The sequence below is a fragment of the Bemisia tabaci genome, chromosome 2, assembly GCF_918797505.1.
Source record: "Bemisia tabaci chromosome 2, PGI_BMITA_v3".
Lineage (NCBI taxonomy): Eukaryota > Metazoa > Arthropoda > Insecta > Hemiptera > Aleyrodidae > Bemisia > Bemisia tabaci.
In genome coordinates this window covers 74,312,696-74,335,826 of record NC_092794.1, presented here as the reverse complement: position 1 = coordinate 74,335,826, position 23,131 = coordinate 74,312,696, and the positions used below count along the sequence as shown (strand labels likewise).

General features: G+C 35.7%; 1 protein-coding gene across 9 annotated transcripts in view; it reads right to left on the bottom strand.

The window, feature by feature from the left end:
- Positions 1-373: 373 nt before the first annotated feature.
- Positions 374-23,131, bottom strand: part of shi (dynamin-1 shibire) — a 116,191-nt gene continuing 93,433 nt past the window's right edge. For 8 of the 9 annotated variants that reach the window (XM_072296235.1, XM_072296238.1, XM_019055307.2 and 5 more), the window contains one exon: positions 374-8,788. In XM_072296235.1, the coding sequence (XP_072152336.1) occupies positions 8,665-8,788 (124 nt within the window). In that variant the 3' untranslated portion in view covers positions 374-8,664. Of the gene's footprint in view, positions 8,789-16,353; positions 20,860-23,131 lie in introns of those variants that run through there. The other variant, XM_072296240.1, reaches the window with a different exon arrangement.

Below are 23,131 nucleotides of genomic sequence, written 5' to 3'. Positions count from 1 at the left end.
AATGTTGGGCAAGAAAAACCAAAAAATATTTTGTTAAAAAATAGAGAAAGAGAGAAAATTAAGAAACACTACAATCAACCTTTTTTTGTAGTTTCACAGTTGATATGGAGAGTGTTAAAACAGGATTGTGATAATTAATAATTGCTATTTGTACTTTTATTTTTTTACAATTTGTCATTAATTGATTAAGAATTAAATGCAGCTTCTTAGTTTCCAGTGTTGTTAGTTGTAAAAATTATGATGAGTGGGTAATCAATTCCCAAAAGTAGGAGAGATACCGAACCTCCTAATTCCCTAGCAATCTATACAGTACCGGTTCAATTGAAGGGTTTTGCAGAGAAAAAACAAAATATAGAGAAAAGAGAAGATAAAATTAAATTGCTGATCAATTCATATATTTTTTTTTCGCTTTCTTTTGTAAATTTTTGGATACGATTACACATAAATAATGATCGCATGAATATATACAATAAATAGTTTGAGTTTCACTTTTATTTCAAATTTAACAAAGAAAAATAAAACCAGTGCAAACAAACAATTAACATTGCACTAATACTTTGAATGTCTACAAGTTAAAATTTGGACCTTCACTATCTTTAGCACATAATTGACTTGACAAGAGTACGCAAAATATTACATCCTTAAAGAAACTTTTTCTCCTCAGAATTTTTCTCCACATCTAAAAGCGTAAAAACAATTATACATTTTTAAAATATAACTTTTCCCGTAAAATACTTTTTAACTGCATTACAAGTGATATTAAAAAAAAATTTACTGACTATAAAAATATCAGGATAAAAATAATACAACATATGAAGGTTAGAGCTGGTTAAAGCTAAGACAACAGGAGATGTTTAAGTAACATTAAATTGACATGCGAATCAACAGTGAATCAATTCGGCTCAATGAGAATCGTGGCGGAGAAATCAAGAAATCAACGATTGGCAGATTCATTCTTTGCTGATAGGACACTGCTTTAAAATATTATAGTATACGAGTCTAAAAGGTCCAGTTGTTGTCAGTATTAGGTGCTGATAAAAAAGTGAGGTAAAAGGAGAGACGAACAAGAAAAAATGACACAGAGAAATCACTTTAAGAATGTTGACTACAATCCATGAGTATTTTCTGACATCATTCACTCAGAACTTTGAAGTACTCCACAACATATTTTGTTGTGCTACATATAAGAGCACTGAATTCTTGGAATAGGTCAGCTGCAATAAACTGTGAATTTGAAAATTACCATATTGCTACTGTTTTGGAAAACTGATGGTCACTATTGAATCATTGATTATAATACAACTTTACACCAACAAAAATTTGAATGATTTCACAGGAGGAGAATTTTTTTTTCTGTTTACTCCCATTGCTTCAACTCTATTAACCTTACTTTACGCATTCATTTAAAATAAAAAGTATATCCACAAAAAACCAAGAGAAGGGAATACAGGAGTGATATCTTGGGATAAAAGATATAAAATGATGATAAGAAACAGCAAAGAAAGGAGAGTGGTTACTTGCCGTTGGTGATAGAATCCTATTTTAAACAGGACTGCCACGGAATTTAGAGAATTTAATTCCTTCACAAAATTGGCAAAATTATCCAACCTTTGATGATAAGTAGAATGACTAAATAGAGACAAAAACCCTAACTTCCAAACCCGAGAAAGCAACATTTAGACCGTGAAACTGCAGAAGCATGTATCTAGTTTGCAATGTTGTAAAACCTCCTCTCCCGTTCGATTTGATCGAAGAGGAACAAACAAACACTACTGCTTGAAATTTTCACAGAGTATTCTTCACACAGCGAGGGATGGAACTATAGGAACTAGATAAATAAAATGGAGTATGTTGAGAAATTGCATACACCCAAGGCGTTTTTCACGGGGAAATTGTAATTACTTGGCATAAACATTCTTATCTGCGCAATAGACACCCTGCACAAAGAAGAAATACCTATCAAGGAAGTTTTCAGAAAATGGTATTAAATACTTTTCAATTTATTACATAAAGTGGACAGGAAGTCTGCAACGTCACATATTAAGATACCTGTTTGTGTAGTTCAACCTTCAATATATTGTTCAGAGCACCGAACACGTTCTAAGAGGCTAATAAAGGTGACTTAACAATTTTTCCCTGGCACTTTCATCATTTTCTTGGGCGTTTTCCCTGATTGTGGCAACACTGTTGAAACATTGAATCTTACAGATCATTGAAAAAATTAAGATCTGCTTCAATTGTCAAGTTCTTTGTTTAATACTGGTTGAAGACATCACCTTTTTGAAAATCCTGTGTATGCATTGTAAAGCAGGTAGTTCATATATTATTCCCGACTAAGAGACGTAAGCAGAGCGGCAGAAGTCATAGTATGTACCAGCAGGTACTGTAAATGGTATCATTTGCTCTGTTTTACGAAAAATGGTAACTTCACAAAGATTGAACGTCAAAACTTGAGTTAAGGATTTAATTATTTTTGGGCTGGCTGTGAGCTTCAACTTTCTAAAGATGATTCTGTGCGGCACAACCAACCCATTTAGATTAAAAAAATTAATAACTTTAAAAGGTAAACTTAGGACAGTGAAAAATAGCCAAGAAATGCATTAACAGTTATTGAAAGAGGCTTAGAATTAAACTGTGCATAATGATATCACCTACACATACTTGGAAACATTTATTCATAAAATCATCAGAATAGATAAAGTGTGTTCAACTATTCATTGAAAAATTAACAACAAAAATAGGAATACATTTCATTTCAGGAGAGTTCTTTCATTGTCATTAAACAGGGTCAGATTTGAGAGACAAATCCCCTCTACACATAATTGGAAACATTTATTCATAAAATCATCAGAATGGATAAAGTGTGTTCAACTATTCATTGAAAAATTAACAACAAAAATAGGAATACATTTTATTTCAGGAGAGTTCTTTCATTGTCATTAAACAGGGTCAGATTTGAGAGACAAATCCCCTCCCCCACCCAGAGAGACTCTATTCGTTTAGGGCATTAAAAGGAAGTGAGCTCCTGCAGAAATCAGGTTGAAGTTAAAAAACAAAGCTTCTTAAAACTTTTGCTTAAATCGTAAGCAGGGAATCTGTTTGCAAGGACAATTTGAATAAAAATTTACATGATATAGATGCGGTTGCCAAAGGCCAACATTGAGGGCTAAATTTTGACGATAATTATTTTGTTGTACTACCTTACGTTTGTACCTCATGATATCAATGAATGGGACAAAGAGACACATCTGAAATTACATTGTCCGTGAGTAAGCAACGCAAAAACGAAATTGCAAATTCTACAATGCTACAAGTTTCATAATTGATTTTCCAAAATTCGTGAAACCTCGGTGAAACTAGAAAAAAAGGGGAAAACTTGTACTATGCAGGTGAAATGTTAAAACACTCCAATGGGAGACCAAGGACATGAAAAGGGCAAAGAGCGCTCTATTCAAAAGAAAGGTGAAACAGATATTCAACATTAAAAACTGATAATCAATACACCAATGGTAAAATGAAATGAAGCCTTGAATATTTAATGCTATGATTACCTTAACAGTGTATAATGTGGTTAGACTCGTAATGCAACAGTGAGTACAGGGACTGTTGTTTTTCATAGGTACGGATAAACTTAACAATAAATGGTAAGCTTGTGGCTGATAAATGCTTCAGCAAGGATGAATAAGAGTGAATGAGATTTTTTATCACGTGCAAACATCAGTGTAGCGGTAACATATGAATAGGGGTCCATTAGGGTGGCCCAATTATACACAGCAAAATTTATTTTGCGAATTTTTTTGGTCTTACCCCCTGGAACTGTTCCATTTGATCAAAAAACACTCTCTGTCAAGTTTCAGCCAAATCGGATAATATTAACCCGTGCCGACAGAACCATCTTTTTTATATGGGATTTTACATTGGAAAACACTTTTTTCCAGAAAAATCCATTTTTCGAAAAATGTGTAATTTCTAGAAAAAATCTGAGGTCATATTTGGCTTCAGCAGGAAAAATTGAGTGGGAAAACATGTATTGGACATTTAAAACAAAATTTTTTACCCCTCGTTATAGCGGCGAAACAACTGAAACATCTAGAAAACGCTAAAAAAGGGTAAAATGACGGTGATAGATCCCAAATAATTACGTACGTCTGCATCCGAAAACGAAGCTCAACATATGGTAGGTAGTTCATACGTACTTTTTTACGCTGAGTCCGAAAATTCTATCTATTTTCCTCTATTCCATCAGGATTTTCCGGAAAATCGATTTTCTCGTAGAAACAGGGTTTTCCGGGGAAAACTCAATTTCAGGAAATAAACCTCAACATGTGACGGATTTTTTTAATGTATTATTCAACGCTGAGTCCGAAAATGATATTAAAGTTGCTCCATTACATCGGGATTTTCTGGAAAATCGATTTTCTCGTAGAAACAGGGGTTTCCAGGGAAAACTTAATTTTTGGGAAATGGACGATCGACTTGTAATAGATGTTCTTGATGTGTTTTTTAACGGTGAATTCGAAAATCATAACCGTTTCCCTCTATTCCACCAGGAGTTTCTGAAAAACTAAATTTTTTTTCGGAAAAAGGTAATTTTCCGAGGAAAACTCGGTACCCTGGAAAACTTGTGAATTTCGAGGATAAAACAAGGTCAATTCTTAACTCAGCGACAAAAAAACATTAGAACACAAATTGTATACTCCTGAATAGAACCTTTAGTGTTGTATGTATATTTATGGAGAGTGGAGAAAAAGTGAGCAATTACCTTTTCGACGGGAAAAATTTAGTTTTACAGAAACTCCTAGTGGAATAGAGGGAAACGGTTATGATTTTCGAATTCACCGTTAAAAAACACATCAAGAACATCTATTACAAGTCGATCGTCCATTTCCAAATTGAGTTTTCCCCGGAAAACCCTGTTTCTACGAGAAAATCGATTTTCCGGAAAATCCAGATGGAATAGAGGAAAATGGATAGAATTTTCGGACTCGGCGTAAAAAAGTACGTATGAACTACCTACCATATGTTGAGCTTCGTTTTCGGATGCAGACGTACGTAATTATTTGGGATTTATCACCGTCATTTTACCCTTTTTAAGCGTTTTCTAGATGTTTTACTTAGTTGTTTCGCCGCTATAACGAGGGGTAAAAAATTTTGTTTTAAGTGTCCAATACATGTTTTCCCACTCAATTTTTCCTGCTGAAGCCAAATATGACCTCAGATTTTTTCTAGAAATTACACATTTTTCGAGAAATGGGTTTTTCTGGAAAAAAGTGTTTTCTAATGTAAAATCCCGTATAAAAAAGATGGCTTTGTCGGCTCGGGTTAATATTATCCGATTTGGCTGAAACTTGGCAGAGAGTGTTTTTTGATCAAATGGAACAGTTCCAGGGGGCAAGACCAAAAAAAATCCGACATTGCCAAAGTTGGGCCACCCATGGGCAATGAATTAATACCATTTAATTAGCTATCAAAATGATGCATGTAGTCCATTTTATACTTAAAACAAGATGAAATGCGCCATGAATTAAATGAAAATAGTTATTTTTTTAATTGCTTTTTTTTTTGACAGCAAGTATTCATTAATTTTGTGGTGGTCCTATTGTGGTAAATTTGATGGCTGTTTACTGTTTTGATCACTGAGTTGCAGTTTCCTAATTATCAAAAATGCATGTGTAAACAGGGCAAGCACTTTAACCTAAAAGTTTGGGAAGAAGAAGAAACTTCAGTATTTTTTTGCCTCCACTTTTTCTGTATTAAATGAGACACCCTAGACATTTCTAAAGATTTCTTCTCAAAATTTGTTCACCTAACTGTTTTGATATGATCTTGAGCAGCATTTTTTATGAGCTAAGGATTGCCAAAATCTTCTTCTCTTGATCCAAGTGCTGAAGCAGACAGTGTTGTTCCTTTCAGAGGTCAGTGCCTATTTTACCAATATTACTAAAAGGTTTGAAAATCTGACAATCCAGACTACAGGAGATGGATGAATCTGGCGGAATGGATGAACTTGGCGGATTTTGTTCGTCTCCGTAGCAAAACTGCGCTCTTGGCCAAGCTACTATTTGTTGCTAATCGAATGGGGTTTTTTTTTTCCTACATTCAGCACATTCTATAAGTCAATATGTACTTTTCTTACTATCTTTGTCATATAAAGTATTGATTTTACTTTTGGAAAGCTCCATAAAGGGCTCAACAACTTCTAGGTATTATCAAACTTGTTGCCACCACACATTGCTCTGACCCAGAAAATACATATTTGATCAGACAAGTTAGACAATGTCATATTAGGAGGATAATAATATGTATGATTCAATCTCTTACAACCCTCATTTTGTTTACTCCATTTGTTCACTCATACGGTGGTAGACTTTTGGGACATACATAGTAGAATAGAGAATTAATAGTAAGCAAGGGGATGATGGAACAAAGTGAGTGAACATCTTGCTAATGATCCAATGAACATTCTGAACTGCTGTGAGAAAGGGAAATGGAGTATGGTATAGTAGTAAATATTGATATTTAACAGAATTCTGAATTGATGATCGTCTTGAAATACTTAGACTCCAATTCTTCAAGAGAAGCTTACTTTGTAAACTGAGCTTAAACGCTTGCAAGAAATGAAGAATACCACAAAAAAACTGACAATCGTGGGTAAAATAAATTGTGTCAGAGCCACCTGCATCTGTGAGAAACAAGGAAACACCAAAAATAAGGAGTTATGCTTGGGTATGGACCACTCAAAATTGAATTGAAACAGGGGAATCATGATTGCATTTGATTCGAATCAGAGAGAGAACACTGGTGAGACTTAGATGTAGCAATACAACCACCACAAAAAATTTCACTGTACACTTGAATGTTTCCAGACTAAAATACCCCAGGAAATAATGAATCAAAAGTTTTACTGTGGCACAGGCTCTAATACAGTTTAAAGGTAGTGATATTCACAACTTGTGAGATTTGAAGCAAGGCACAAATTAATGGTGACAATTGTAGGGGGGGGGGGGCTTTAATTTGAATAGAAATTATTTTTCTATAAAGCTTCAAATTACCAATTTGGAGAACTAGGGACTCGCCCAAACAGACTTCATCACTTTTCTTAGTAGAACATTTTCTGTAAGTTAGGCAGGGGAAAACTTTAACTAGAATGTTCTATCTTTTATGGAATGGAATGAAATTTAATGAAGGAAGGCTTGTTTCCCACCGAGCAGAAAGTGAAAGAAGTTCAACGAGAGTATTTACAATACTTATTCACAATTCATAAATGACGGTTGCTGTTTAACTCTGATGAAATAATCATCTAACCAAAGAGTCAGTAGTTAACATTAAAAGTCAGATTGACGGAAGAAAATTTTTCACATAACATCTCTTAGATGAAACAACTTTCTTCTTAGAAAAAAGAGGTTAAATAAAGGAAAAAATAAAACTAAAACTAACTTTTTGGTTAAAAATAGTACGGATGGTGCTTTTCCTTCTCAAAGTAGCCAATAAAAATAAAGTAGAACTTAAGATGTGTATAAATCAAAATACAAAGTAATTTAAGAGATACAATAGCAAGAGGTGGATGAAAAAAGAGGAGAATAAAAGTTACATTACAACTGCATCATTTGATACAGAGATCAGATGATGAGATGCACAAGCTGTGCTGACAGGGTGAAACGCTGATTGATTCTCATTTTTTTAAACAAATATACACACAAAAAAAAAATCAATTTTATGCAGTAACAAAAAAATAAAAATTAGACGAAAAGGGAATGGTAAAATGTTAGAAAATTCTCCAGGAAGCTTCCATAAATTCATTGTGTGAGGAAATATGCACACTAGAATCTCGCAATTGAGGATAATCATCAAGAACTGATACACTCTCATATGTCTCAATGCTAGGTAATTTCATATTTAAACTCGGATCTTTTGCACCAATGTTTGCCCCTTTCATTTTTTATGAGTTAGCAGGAATGATACAAGATAACAGTCTCTTTTTCTCATTTGTGTTTGTTGAGTTTTGAATCGAATGATTTACTCATTTTCTTTGACAGAAAATTTTGTACGTGACTAATTACTAAAGATTATTGTTACAGATTTACATTTTCCTTTTTTTCAACTTGGTGGAAATGTCACTGCGGAGCAGCAAATAGCGAATAGCCATTCAAAGTAACAACTTTAGTTCTTGTCTAATTACAGCCAGAAATTAAAATATATACATATACCGGGTACAGATAATTTAATATTTGAATATGTACAATAAACAATTGAGATGACCTGTTTTCCATCAAATTTTGAACAATTTTATCATGCGGCAACAAAATCCACATACTTATGCAGTGAATTGCCCACCTGAATAAGAGGGAGGCCTTAAAATTAAGAGGGGTCATTTTTCTTTGGGAATTTGTTGCAAATGAAGGAAAAACTGATAGGGATTTCAAAAAATTTACAGGAGATAATTTCCTGTATTAGAATTTCCTTCTTAGAAATGAAATCTTCTCTTTTGCAGGCATCCGTCTTAAGAATGTGAGCAACACCAATAACTTTCTTAATGCATATTCAATACTAGAGGAGAAATATGCAAAGAATCGCCTGCAAAGCCTGAAAAAAGTGAACTCCTGCATGCTCAATCTTCGCAAAACAGTCCTTAATGGGTAAGAAATTAAAATATGTACGATGGATTTACTTGAATCGGCTGGCAAAAGCGTTTGAGAGCTCATTCATTGCAGTTTGTGTGACGACTTTGCCGATCTCTTGCTGGATCTGCTGCTGCATTCTTTGCGGTAACTGAGGCATCCCTCCACGACTGCAGCATTCACCAAGGAACCAATTACATTACAAATTAAAAGCAGTCACAAAAGAATAATCCGCGGCAAAAATGTGAAAATAAAGGCAAAAGAAAACCCTGGGTCTAACATTGATGATGAGCTCTGCAGCATTCACCAAGGAACCAATTACATTACAAATTAAAAGCAGTCACAGAAGAATAATCCGCGGCAAAAATGTAAAATAAAGGCACAAGGCAACCCTGAGTCTAAATTGATGATGAGCTTGCTTTGGGCAAATTCATCAGCCCATTGCAAAAAAAAAAAAAAAAAGAAAAAGAATTATGTGGTGATACTATCGAAATCGGTGATTTTTAATTATTATCACTGTTTATCAAAGATACAAGAAGAGTCCGCATTGAATAAGGAAAGTGCATGACCACCAGATCTTCCCGCGTTTTTTATTCCAGCTAATCAGATACCCGACTAAAACTTCATTTTTTGTGTAAAATAACATTTGAAATAAAAACCATATATCTTCTTCAAATTCGGCCAATTCATCGGCATTAATGTGTTCATGACTGACTTCTCGAGGATTTGACGTCTCTCAGTTGATTCCACTTACGCCAAAAAACACCATTGATCTTGATTTTTGAACTTTCAATTTTTTTCAAGTTGGGGCAATGTTTTTGACCAGACAGTCAAAACATCAACCCGAATGGAAAAAAAATTGAAATCTCAAAAATCAGGATCCTTGGTGTTTTTGGGGTGAGTGCAATTATTATACATCCTCAGAGACTCCAAATCCTTGAGGAGTCAGTCATGAACACATTTTTGCCGATAAATTGGCCGAATTCGAAAAAAATTCATGGTTCCGATTTCCAACGTTGTTCTTCACAAAAAATGAAGAAGTGGTAGTCGGGTGTCTGACTGGCTGGAATAAAAAATGCGGGAGATCTGGTGATCACGCACTTTTTCTATTCAATGCGAACTCTTGTTTTCTCTTAACAGTTCATACATTTGGAGGCCTGTGTTTCCCCTTTAGATCCTTTAAAGCAGTAGTGAGCAAGCTTTGATGCTTTAAGCTGTAAAGCTGAACACTGGCCTTAAAGTTAGCGGACAAAGCAAAAATATCCAATCACCTATTTAAAGCCTTCTCAAAAAATTTTAGCTTCTATATAGTTACCAAAACCAGGAGAAATGGACCAGTTAAGCGCGAGAGGGCATGTAGTTTATTCCTTCAGACTCCAGTGCGAGAAAAACGATGCGGAGGTAAAATCGTGCGAAAAATCGTCTGCGCGGGAAAATAGGGGTCCTTCAAAACATGTTTGGACAACTTTTTTTGTTACCGTCATCTAAATTCTAATTTACGCGTCATAGACTGAAAAATGACAGTGGCTACGCCAATCTCCTAATTACCACAACGCTGCCGTTGTTGGCATTTCGTTCCAGGTTTGGTTAGTTCTGGGGTGTTAAGTAGGTTGATCTCAAATTGCATTGCCGTGTATCCTTCCATTACAGATTCCGCTGCCATATTTATCTTGAGTTTGTGAGCTAAATTGAAAGGAAAGAGCACGCAGTTCTAACCCTGTTTTCGGCTGCCCTAATGTTTTGCATTTTAGATTGAACTCTTCTCCGCGTTGAAGTCAACAAAAAAGTTGAGAGAATAGTTGTACGCTTAGTTTTTTCAATACTTTCGATCTACATAATAAAATAAAATGACTCGTCTAACCCATTGTCTAATAACAACAAAAAGTATGTTCTCTTTCCATATTGACTATTTTTTGTGTTTACCTATGAGCACCTCAGAAATTTTCTCAACATTTTCAAACTAAAGGAATAAGATGTTCTCAAGCTTGAAAGATGGCTCATGAACTGAGCAACAATTTCTACAAGTTTCATTCTTCGTCCATCAAACAGCTGAGTTCAGTGAAATTATTTTAATAGAAAAAACTCTGAGTACAGATAAGCGGGCAGAGGTGACTTAATATCTGCCTTTCATGGAGCTAGGCAAAGATATAAAAAATGAAAAAAGGCAAAGAGAGGGGTATTTAATGCTAATTTTTTCAACTTTCTGAACAGCATATTTAAGTGCAAAAATGAAGAAACTAGCAAGAAACAAAAAACTGAACACATGTGAACTGAACACATTTAAGGATGTACGAAAATATTGCACTTAATATTAGGAAAACTATGTTTCATGTACACACCTGACAATTATATTAATAAAATTGCTACAACACAGTTTCACATGTTTGCCACTGATTATAGATGTCGCAGGCAAATAGTAAAATCAGGCATTTTGTCAAATGCCTCGGCACATAGTCAAATATTCTAGCTAAGATTGAAAGAGGGTTATACAAAATCGGCGATTTTGCCCCCCTCTTGGATTTTGCCTGGAGTTGGAAATGTTGTTCCCTATCACATGACACGTCTTTTTCCGGCGTTGGCAAGTTCACCCGAAATTTTTCCCGCGCGCTACAGCGTTGCCAAGTTGAAAACAGGCAAATTCCGTAAGTGGCATGAAAATTGAGCTATGAAGTTGCGGTTTTAACGAAAATTCTCTAAAAATTGCGCACTTTTAGGAAATGACCGTGTTTTTAATGTCGCACTAATTTTAACATGCATTGTTGCCAGTTTTTCGATTTTTTAATTTGACAAATTTTACAAATCCGCAAATACTCAAAAAAGCTATCTTCAAATTTGAATAAAAAGTTGTCTAATCGATGGTTCGTTCGATTCCGCATTCATCGATATATTATAGCTTGCTGGGAAACTTTTGGTCCGCGAGATATCATCATTTTTGTAAACAGCTTTATGGAGCGACGACGCTTTTTGAGTCTGGGCGGACAGAAATGTTAGCCTCCAAAAACACTGGGTAGCATTAATTCCATGGTTTCCGATGTAATTTTTGGCGCTGAATCCGAATTTGACCATTGCATAACAAAATTGTCACCAAGAAGTTGCCAAATTTGGCAAAAATGGCTTAAAATCGGCCTTTTTGGCGGATTATAGCCAGTGACTTGCCAGGAGTTGATCAGATGACAAAATTCGTTATTTCCACAGTTAAAACTCGTTGAACTTTCTACAAGCTGAGTCAAATTCTTTTTGCTCACGGCAAAATTAAACGCGCGACAAGCAGCAAACTGAAAAAAAGACACCAAAATCGGCGCTTTTAGCGATTTTGTCCTAAGTTTCTTGTTTTCCGACTGAATGAACATTTTTTAGGAAAATCTGAATTACACAGAGTGTAACGACAAACTATTGTATTGTTACATACATAGATAGGAGCTGCATGCTTCAACAGCGGTCTCTCGCGCCCTGCAACGCCTAACCGCCATAGTTCCTTGTCCTCCCACAGGTTCTCAGTAATTTGGAGCGCCTTTGTTCCTTTTTAAGCCCCTTATTGCCCTTTCCTGGGAGTCTTCTTCACTTTGGTACAGTTACGTTTTTCTATTAGACTCCATTTTCTCAGAATTATAAAATAAAATTGTAAACTGAATATAGGGCGATGAATAATAATGGTCAAATACCGCCAAAATTCAACGATGGTACGTAATTTTGGCAATAATGCAATGCGTCTTGTCTTGTTATTATGAAGTCAGTCTGAGGAGTACATTTCATTCATTAATTTTTAGCAGAAAGTTTTCCATTACTGTTTCAAAATGTGATTTATTGACATGATTCGACAAAACTCACTGTTTTATGAATTTTTCCTCTCTGGAATAAATACCCTAGTTATTAGTACATATCTAAGTTGAAAATTAAATTATTCTACAAAAGCGTATTATTTTGCACGAGAGATACATTTAAATAATTTAAAAATAAGAAGTGAACAAAGAATATACGACAAATATCGAAAAAACCAGCGAAAATTCGAGTATTTTGTGTCAGCTTGGCAACATCGGAATATGTTCGATTTTATTTTATTGTTCGTTTTTATTAAATTTTGCTCATGTTGTTCATTACTATAGTCAAGAAACATTCTCTTAATCGGAAAACAAGAAACTTAGGACAAAAACCGCAAAAAGCGCCGATTTTGGTGTCTTTTTTTCAGTTTGCTGCTCGCGTTTAATTTTGCCGTGAGCAAAAAGAATTTGACTCAGCTTGTAGAAAGTTCAACGAGTTTTAACTGTGGAAATAACGAATTTTGTCATCTGATCAACTCCTGGCAAGTCACTGGCTATAATCCGCCAAAAAGGCCGATTTTAAGCCATTTTTGCCAAATTTGGCAACTTCTTGGTGACAATTTTGTTATGCAATGGTCAAATTCGGATTCAGCGCCAAAAATTACATCGGAAACCATGGAATTAATGCTACCCAGTGTTTTTGGAGGCTAACATTTCTATCCGCCCAGACTCAAAAAGCGTCGTCGCTCCATAAAGCTGTTTACAAAAATGATGATACCTATCTCGCGGACCAAAAGTTTCCCAGCGAGCTATAATATATCGATGAATGCGGAATCGAACGAACCATCGATTAGACAACTTTTTATTCAAATTGAAGATAGCTTTTTGGAGTATTTGCGGATTTGTAAAATTTGTCGAATTAAAAAATCGAAAAATTGGCAACAATGCATGTTAAAATTAGTGCGACATTAAAAACACGGTCATTTCCTAAAAGTGCGCAATTTTTAGAGAATTTTCGTTAAAACCGCAACTTCATAGCTCAATTTTCATGCCACTTACGGAATTTGCCTGTTTTCAACTTGGCAGCGCTGTAGCGCGCGGGAAAAATTTCGGGTGAACTTGCCAACGCCGGAAAAAGACGTGTCATGTGATAGGGAACAACATATCCATCTCCGGGCGAAATCCAAGAGGGGGGAAAATTGCCGATTTTGTATAACCCTCTTTTGATTCTTTTCCTAATTTTAGCCAAATAATTAATTGACCCTGTAAGAAAAAATTATCAGTAAAATTTGGCATTACAAAATAGTATTTTAAACGATTTTCAGCTCCTGAGTAGACACTTATTTTGAAATGTTCAGCATGTCAGAGAATACAGCATTTTTAGAATTTCAACATTTAAAGATATGAGAAGCAATTTCAGAGGAAGAGACAAAAAGAGTTTGTAGATTTGATGAGATATTTTTCCACAAATATTGCTAACTCGTGAGCTCTCCGCCTTTAATTCACAAAATATTGTAGACAATCAAAATTTGGCTGTCTGCCTGGGCATTTGACATAATGCCTGATTTCAATTTTTGCCTGCGACATATACATGCTGCTTGTAGCTAAAAAACTGATTAACAAGCACTAATTGCTTACTGAGAAAATGTAGGGCCACAGAGTAGCATAGAAGAATACTCATCTCTTGGACCTTATTTCCAGTGAAGGAAAAACAATTGTGTGCAGTCAAACATCTCAAAGGAAAGTAAAATGACACACGGACACTAAAGAAAGGGGCATAAGGTGTTTGTTCCCTCAGAATCATCTGCAAGTACAACATGAAGAAAAAGTGTTGGGGAGGAAACTATCAAATGAGGAGTGGTGGTAATACCTACAAAATTCATGGTACTCCTGATCATATTACGTCCTGTCGTTTCTTTAATATAACAAACAAAGAATGTATCTACCTTAAACTTGCCTTAATTTTTTCTTGAAAAGAGGAGGAAAAACAAATAAATTAGGTAGCAAGTTAATATGCAAGCCGCTCTTCATTTTTAAAGAAGGAAATTACGGCTGAAGTACGGAAATATCATGATTCTAAGGGTGTCTATGAATCATTTTTTTTAATACCCGCATTTTTCGGTCTTTTTTTAAAACATGACAACCAAAAAGGGGGGAAGACGGGAGAGGTAGCTTCCGGTCTTTTTAGAATCAAGAGAGCTAAATGGTAGTTTTAAAGCCAATTTCACGCTGGTAGCCGGGAACCACGTATCATAGTGCATTTTTGGAGTAAGCAACGGTGCTATTAGCATGGCATTTGTAGAAAAATAAAATCTAAATAGTATGCAAACGTGCTTTTAGCGTAGAATTCGCAGGAAAGGAGAAAGAGAAACAGACAAAAAGAATATAGAGTGGCAAAAATGTTTACTCAATCCCTGACAAAAATGAAATGAGGTAATTACATTAGTATTCACTTCAAAGACCGATGTCGAGAAAAAAATCGCAATTATTTGCAAACACAGGTAAGGAGCCATCAAAGAGCACCAAGAGATTTAGTAGCATATGACCTGAAGTTACCCTCCCCAGAAGACCATCCCCATCAAACCCAAAGAGTAAATTAGAGTCGCTGTGTGCTGGTGCTCTGCTGAATCAACACAGGTTTTCTAACGTTCTGTTCGCCAAGCGTTTTGAGCCCCCCACCAGGGAGCCATTTCACTCTGTATGACACAGGATCTCATGGAGAAATCATAAGCTGTGAGTTTTGTCAGGATTTTTCATTTGAATTGATAATTAATCTCATCAACCCGCCCGCACCGCGCACGTCACCCCCAGTCGCAGCATACTAATCAGAGGAGTACTGAACAAAACACCCTCAAAAAGTGACTTCAGCTGCGCTTCAGTACACAACGACTTTAAAATTCTCTATCATCAAATCATCCAATGCGAATGAAAAAAGCGGAGTTGCAGCTGAAAGTTGACAAAAAACATAAAGCAAAAAATGGAAAAACGTCTTGAGTGGCCTTGACTGGTTCAAACAATAATATGCTGCCTCCCCCTCCCCCCCACCCAAAAAAAAAGGAAAAACGTAAGAAAGAACCAAAAAGAGAAAATAAAATTGATGAGATGAAATTACATGAAAACAACAAATAACACACCAAACAGTGAATTGACTAACTTCTGTTGAATAAATTTTGATGGTGTTCCACCAAAACACTGGAACCATAATAAGTTAAAAATAAAGGAAAGCTCAAAACAGAGAAGGAAACTTAGAAATAGGACAATTTAACTGGAACAAACAGGCTTTCTTTCTATCTTAATTGGGATTTGTGTACTTTAAAGTTGAGTATGTCAAATATTGAAAAAAAGAGGTGTCTAATTTGTTTAGATATGCATATAGAGAGGAAAAGATTTGGATCAAAGAGACAGGGGGAAAAAAATTGAATTTAAAGTCTAGAATCAAACATTTAAAAACCAAACAGGAAAATCAGTTAAAAAATTGGATGTTGATTTTGCAAGCGAGTTGAACAAGGAATAGGGCCAGAGGTGGAAAAGGAGGAAAGCCTGACAAGAGACAAAAGTTATAGAGGGTGATCATTATGCGGGATAAAAGCACCTGCAAGTAGAGTAATGAAAATCGGAAGAAGAATCACTGATGACTAAATTTAACGACTTTATAAGAATGGTGGAAGGCAGGGTTGCGAAACATCAACCAAAAGGTGCAAGAACCGTGACATGGTTCAAAAAGGAGAAGTCAGAGGGGAGTTCTGGTTTATATGGAGGGGAAGGAATGTGCATCCTGCATGCCACTCGGAAGTTAGTACATTTAGCCTTATAAATATGAGCCAAAAATTAGAAAAACTCTTTTAAATACTTTGAAGAATTATGCAGCATAAAATAAGACTATCCCTTCCCTTCCCCATCTTTCCTTCATGTATCACAAGGAAGAGAGAAGGAGGAAGGCACTAAATGTAACCTACTCAATAAGAAACATGAGTAAATTTTGTTTAACAAGTTTATTCAACTAAACAAAATCAAAACATGATTTATTATATACATTATGTTTCCTAACATACAACAACAGAAAAAAGGATCTGAAGGAATAACACATCAACAATTAAGACTGATACATTTAGTAATATCTTCTTCGTTTAACTAAAAAACCGTTTTTATTGCCAGAATCACATTCTGACAGATCGAAAAAATGAAATATACGAGCCAACAGATGAACTTAGCCAGTGTATCCACCTCGGAAATAGAGAGAGGAGAAAATTTGCTCTTAGGGAAAAGATTAGTTGAAAATCGAGGGAGCAAGGTAGAGATAGAACTACACAGCCTATTATAAATATTAGGAGTCACTGACTGAATGGAAAACTTTTGTAACACTTGAAGAGAGGTAACGATTAAAAGTCTATCTTTCCTTATAATTTCCATGAAAGATGATAAATGCATTAAAAAGGACGAAAAAAGCACAGGGTAAATTGCATTCTGTGAGTTTCAACTCACTCAACCCAATTCATCACTAGAGAAAAAAAAGTTCCTAGGTATGACATGGACAGTTCTACTTTTCCCAGGTCTCAGAACTTCGATCTTGGGAATATTGGTAGCAGCAAGGTTTCGGAAGGTTCATGATTTTTTAAATAGACCGCATACTAAACTGTCCCTCAGTACATACTAGTCTAAAAATGTGAGTAGTGAAAAATGCGTTGGTTTCAAATTAAAAAAACCTATAAACAATTCATGTAATTTTAGTCTACAAAATCTACATTTAATATAGAGGAGGGCAGGATAAAGTAGGATAAAGGAAGATCTAGATTCAATATAGAGAGAGAGGGGAGGGATGAAAGAGAATAAAGGGGATAGGAAAGACCACAAATTTCAAAGCTCTCGTCTTTTTCTTACCTAAAATACTTGGAAATCAATTAACCTCAATGAATTATCATTTTTGTGCATCAAATGTGGACTCATACATGGAAGTTACCCAACATAGATCATACGCTGTCTTTGGAGGGATGTCACTGAATAGACATAGTAAGAGATTCTGATCGCCCTTAACTATATTACTTTAATATAAACTCATCTTTTCTCTCAAACACTATATTGACAAAGGAGTCGAGCAATTGAACTTTAAATAATTGCTTCAACTTTTCCTTGCTCAATTAAGTTTTAAAATGGGGGTAAGTCGGAGCTTTTTGAAAAAATAGTTAATGATAGACAACTCACATTAGAAATAAGCTGAAGAATTACATATTCATGGGTTGAGGAATAAGTAAAAAAAAAATCAAGATTTTCTCTCGGCAATTATAATGTGAATTAGCAGGATAGTGGTAGGTAAATGTCCTACCGATACATCCAGAAAATACTGTCTGTCAAATAGTAATTAATACAGCTAGACCTCATAAATATTTTAGACACAAAACTCATTGGAAACTGCCTGTTTTCATACGCTTATAAAATAAATAATGTCAAGCTTACATCAATCAGCAGTTTCAAAAATTAGATGGAATAATTTCTTAACTAGAATTCTGGCCTGTCTAAATATTTTTGCATAAAACAGAAACAATCCTCCGATATAAATCAAACACTAATCATCACACTAATAAGTTAATCAAAGTCTTGAACTTCACTGTGGCATTTGCAAGTCAGCCACCTTGCGAGCAACTGTTCTGCTCTTTCAACATTCAGAAGCACAGTTTAGAGAGGATAAGATTGGTAGTTTGTGGCATTCATATTTAGCCTAACTAATCAGTGTAACTACTTTAATATCATTACAATTGCACTACAACTATAAGGTGAATGCATGAAGAAACTCATCAATTAAAAATGAATTATTATCAACAATTACTTCAATCTAATTTCATTAAGGAGAAGGGTATTGAAGTTTCAAAATGTTCAAGGCCTTCATTCATGGAATAACTGAGCCGTTAACGTTTCCCAAAGGACGAACGCGAAAATAGTGAAACTATCCTGGTTTTGATATGAAACATGAATAGAGGTAAGATCACCAATGCAGGGTGATCCAAAAGTTCCTTCCACCTCCTGTAACTTTTTATCTAATTGAGGTAAAGATTTGAAACTTGGAGGATGTTCCTAGGTCAAAGGGAGCTATTTTTTTGCCCCCCTAAAATTTTCAGGGGGCCCTCCTTGGGGGGCAACGGACCCAACTTTTAATTTTCCAATGGGAAGACCCCCTTTGTGATAGCTCGTTTGAAAAAGCATAAAAAAAGAAAACTTTTCGCGCAAACCCGAAGTCAATATCTCAAACCGTCTCAAAATGGCGGCCGGTGAACGTTCAAAATGGCCGAAAATTCACACCGATTATTTGTCTATGGATTTGCGCGAAAATCGGTATTCAGCGTTATTTTGACACGAGAAAAACGAATTTGACCTTGGATTTTCAAAAAAACCGAAATTTCCAAAATGGCCGTCGGTTAAAGTTCAAAATGACCAAAAATAGGTTTTTTTTTATAGAAATCTAAGTTCAAATGAGTTAATCTTATGCCAAGATACCCTCAAATTCCAAGTTTTAGGCAAATCGATCGGCAAAAAACCGAAGTGGCAATTTTCAATTATATTGAACTTTAACCGGTGGCTATTTTAGAAAGTTCGTTTTTTTTTTAAAAAAAATCTAACGTCAAATTCGTTTTTCTCGTGTCAAAATACCGCTGGATACCGATTTTCGCGCAAATCCATAGACAAATAATCGGTGTGAATTTTCGGCCATTTTGAACTTTAACCGGCCGCCATTTTAAAACGGTTTGAGGTATTGACTTCGGGTTTGCGCGAAAAGTTTTCTTTTTTTATGCTCTTTCAAACGAGCTATCACAAAGGGGGTCTTTCCATTTGAAAATTAAAAGTTGGGGTCCGTTGCCCCCCCCCCCAGGAGGGCCCCCTGAAAATTTTAGGGGGGCAAAAAAGTAGCTCCCTTTGACCTAGGAACATCCCCCAAGTTTCAAATCTTTACCTCAATTAGGTAAAAAGTTAGAGGGGGTGGAAGGGACTTTTGAATCACCCTGTATATTCTCAAATGGTAAAGTAGTTTAAAATTTTTTAATAAAATCATCCTTTTCAATTTTATGAACTTAACTTATAAGATGCTATGTGGCAGAAAAGAGAAACTAAAGGTAATTGTTTAATGTGCCGACCAAATGAGGTTTCTTTCGTTTCGTTTCACGACATTAAACCACAGCAGACATTGATGATAATAATCATCTTTTGAAAGAACTGACTATTTCTTTAATCATAAAAACATCCATAATGAGGAGAGAGGAAATACATAATCTGAAGTAATCTCTGTGCAAATTTAATAATGCTAAGCTGAAACAACCAAGAGACTTTAACTAAGTTCTCACTTGCTCGTGCTCGTGATCACTTGCACTTGTGGAATTCAAAATTCCATATCCACGCTACAGCCCATAAAAACGGTTACCTATGTGAGTAGTATCTTATGGCTAACATTTTTGGAAAATTTTAGCTTAATTAAAATTATTTCGAGTTTTTGAGTAAATTATTCTCAGGTTGAAATAGGTCTCTACTAATTGGTAGATGTTGGGGTCTTTTTAGCTCTTACAAATTCCACCGACTGCATTGAAAACTATTTCAAAAGAAATGGACTGGAAGTTGTTGGTAGTACTGACCGAACTACTGTACTCAGTTCATCTGTTCTTGAGATTAGTGCTGTAATACACTAGAGATCTGCTGGAGGTCTAAGAGGGAACAGATAAGTATATCTTCTCGCATGGACGCAAACTTCATAAATGGATTTTAAAAATTGATTTCTCGATCAAAAATAGTTTCTTTTAGTCTACTTTCCTTCCATTCTAAAGAGAGAGAAAAGTCATAAATTTTGTCAGTTGCTCATCACTTACAAAGATGTCATGTTCAGAGGTCAACATATTATGTTGAAAAAATTATTGAATTCCTTTCCCCTTGACATTTGCCTCAAAACGAGATATCTCACATGGTGAAATCCCACTCCTACTGTACGCAGCAAAAACCATATTGGTCTTAAAATTTGAGGACTCCATTGCCTGGATCTGTTGTAAGGGTGCTAGATTGACAATGACTGAAAATCTTAGAATATACAGCTCAGAATATTCTCCTCTAGTGATGGATTGTGAAATTAGGAGAGACTAAACAAGAGGATGTGTGGTTTCAAAGGTATTTGCGATGAAATTCTTGGATAGGCACTCAACAAGAGCTTCTTAACCTACTTTGTCTCTAAAAACAGTGATCAGCGATAGCCATAAAATATATTCAGCTACTACGTTGATAATAAAAAGCAACTTTATTTCTCCGTCACTTAATTTGTGTATTCTTTATGAGTGGCAGGAGCAATGTATGGGATGGGGAAATTTCTCTGGATCAATGCCCTAAGTTGTCAACAAGGGAGGAAAAAAGCATTCCTACACAAATAGTCATGGTTTCCTCGATGTTTGGATTGTAATTAAAACACCATGCAAGTTACAGAAGTTAGCCAAGTCACACTGTGAGTCTTTTAACGCCTTCTGAAAGAGAAAAAGAAAAAAACCACCACCGCTAGCATCAAACACATTGACAATTTTAAATAGAGGCATGACCATATTGAAGTCTACTCCAAGCATTTTTTGTATTATTTTTTTACAACCCTTAGGTTATTACTCTCAAGTTATCTAGTTCCTAGAATTTCTTCCCCATTCAGTTTGTATAACATTTGGTACCTGTATTAATATTGATCAGGGTCAACATTTATCAATATCTATTAATGAAGATTTGATTATTATGGATAAGCTTAAATACCATATCAGACAACTAGAATAAATAATTACTGTTTTATTAAATGAAGAGTTGATGAAGTTACAACTCACAAGAGTTGATCACTGTCTTACAAACTCCCAAAGAGAGAGTATGGTTGGAGTAGACGAGAGGAACATCAAATGGGCCACTATTAGTACGGTGGCTTAGCGCCAAAAAAGGGCCAAATGCTGCAAATCGTGATTCAGTTATGCCACTTTGGGAGATCAAACTAGATGATATTTTAAGAGTTTTGAGTCGAAGAGGCATTTCCAAAATGGTGGCAGATCCAAGATGGCGGCCATTCAAAATGGCGGCCGGCGCGTACTTTGAGCCACTCTAGATCGAGATCCACTGAACCGATTTAATTTTTCTTTTTTTTGTTTGATAGATAATTAAAAGGTAAATACAACAAAATCACAAAATTTTTGATTTTGACAATATACAGGGTGTTTTTTTTATAAAAACCGGGTTTCGCGTGTGGAAAAAAATCTTGTAATTCGCATAACTTTCAAAATCGTATCATTAAGGTCACTTCAAATACTCACCATGTAAAAGAGCGTCTTTTAAGCTTTCCAACGATATATCACATGATGGGTCTATGATTTAAAGTTTCCGCGCCACTGCGATCCGCGCGGCGGCGGCACAGCGCGGGTCTGTATAGATTAGTCCACGGGCATATGTTGAAAAGAAGCCTCCCGTGGAAAAGTAAATGTAGTAAGTGTGGAAAATGGCCTAACCTCTTCTTTTCGATGTGTAGAAAAATAATTTTGATGTTGTCAAGCTCAATTTTGCGTCCAACCCCTCCAATTCAACATGGCGGCCAAAATGGGGGCTCGGGGGTTGAAGATGTTGGAATTTGTTTTTGATGTCGTGTATGGGGTCTATCACTATGTAATTTTGGTCGTAGAATCCGAATTTGAGGTCCAAAATTGTCTCCGGCTCAAAGGGATGCCCAAAATCCAATATGGCCGCCAAAATTTCCACGATAGGGTCAAATCTCCGAGAGTTGCGTAAAAGTGCCGAGTAAGGTATCTTTCCTAGGGTTTTTTGGGTCGTAGATTTCACTGATGAGGTCAGAATTTTACTACAGGTTTATTGAAGCCCAAAAATTTCAATATGGCGGCCAAATGGCTGCCGTTGCGGGGTGAAATATTTTGTTGAGGCTCGTATCGTCGAGTGAGGTGTCCCTGCATGGGTTTTTCGGGTCGTAAATTCCACAAATGAGGTCCAAATACCCACACAGGCCCATAAAAGTTCTCTAAGAACCAAAGTGGTGGCCAACATGGCTGCCGCTCAGATAGTGAGAACGGTAGAGAAGTTACCTTTCATAAAATGATGAATTTTCGTGTATGTTTTGTACTCCACTGATTCCGGATGTAGTCCAGAATGTCAAGAAAATAAGTGAAGTGGATACGTATACCACATAATATGCACTGCTTTTGAGATTTTGCAACCCACACTTCCTTTTGGAGAAAATGTAAGACTTACTCATACTCAGAAAATTTTGCAGTCATGGACACGGCAAAAAAATAATATGTTTGGGGGAAAATCCTGCGACTCAGCATGGAATTGTCCGTTCACTGATTGCAGGAATGCTACACGTCTCTTGACAATTTCATACACTGTGTATTTTGAATGAAATTTTTGCAAATTCATCACACGGAGCAAAATCTTTGATGTTTATGGGTATATGTCATAGTCCATGGGTACGACAAAACTTCTCTTTTGCACAACGCAAATGTAATTTTTCCGTTTTGTGCCCAAAAAGAGGGTAAACATTTTTCGGTGCATATGATAGGGTGGGCACCTATTTTTTACTTTATTGGCTGCTTAAACCAGTTTCGGTTTACCTAATTGTTCTTTAATATTAAGAATGTTGCAGGAGTCGAAATGTCCGACAAATGCGTTTTAGAGGGAGGAGGATACACTTTTGGAAAATTTAATTTCCCCTCGAAGTGTTATACCAATACTGCGAACAAGGATTGGCTGATGGTGGACTTTTTT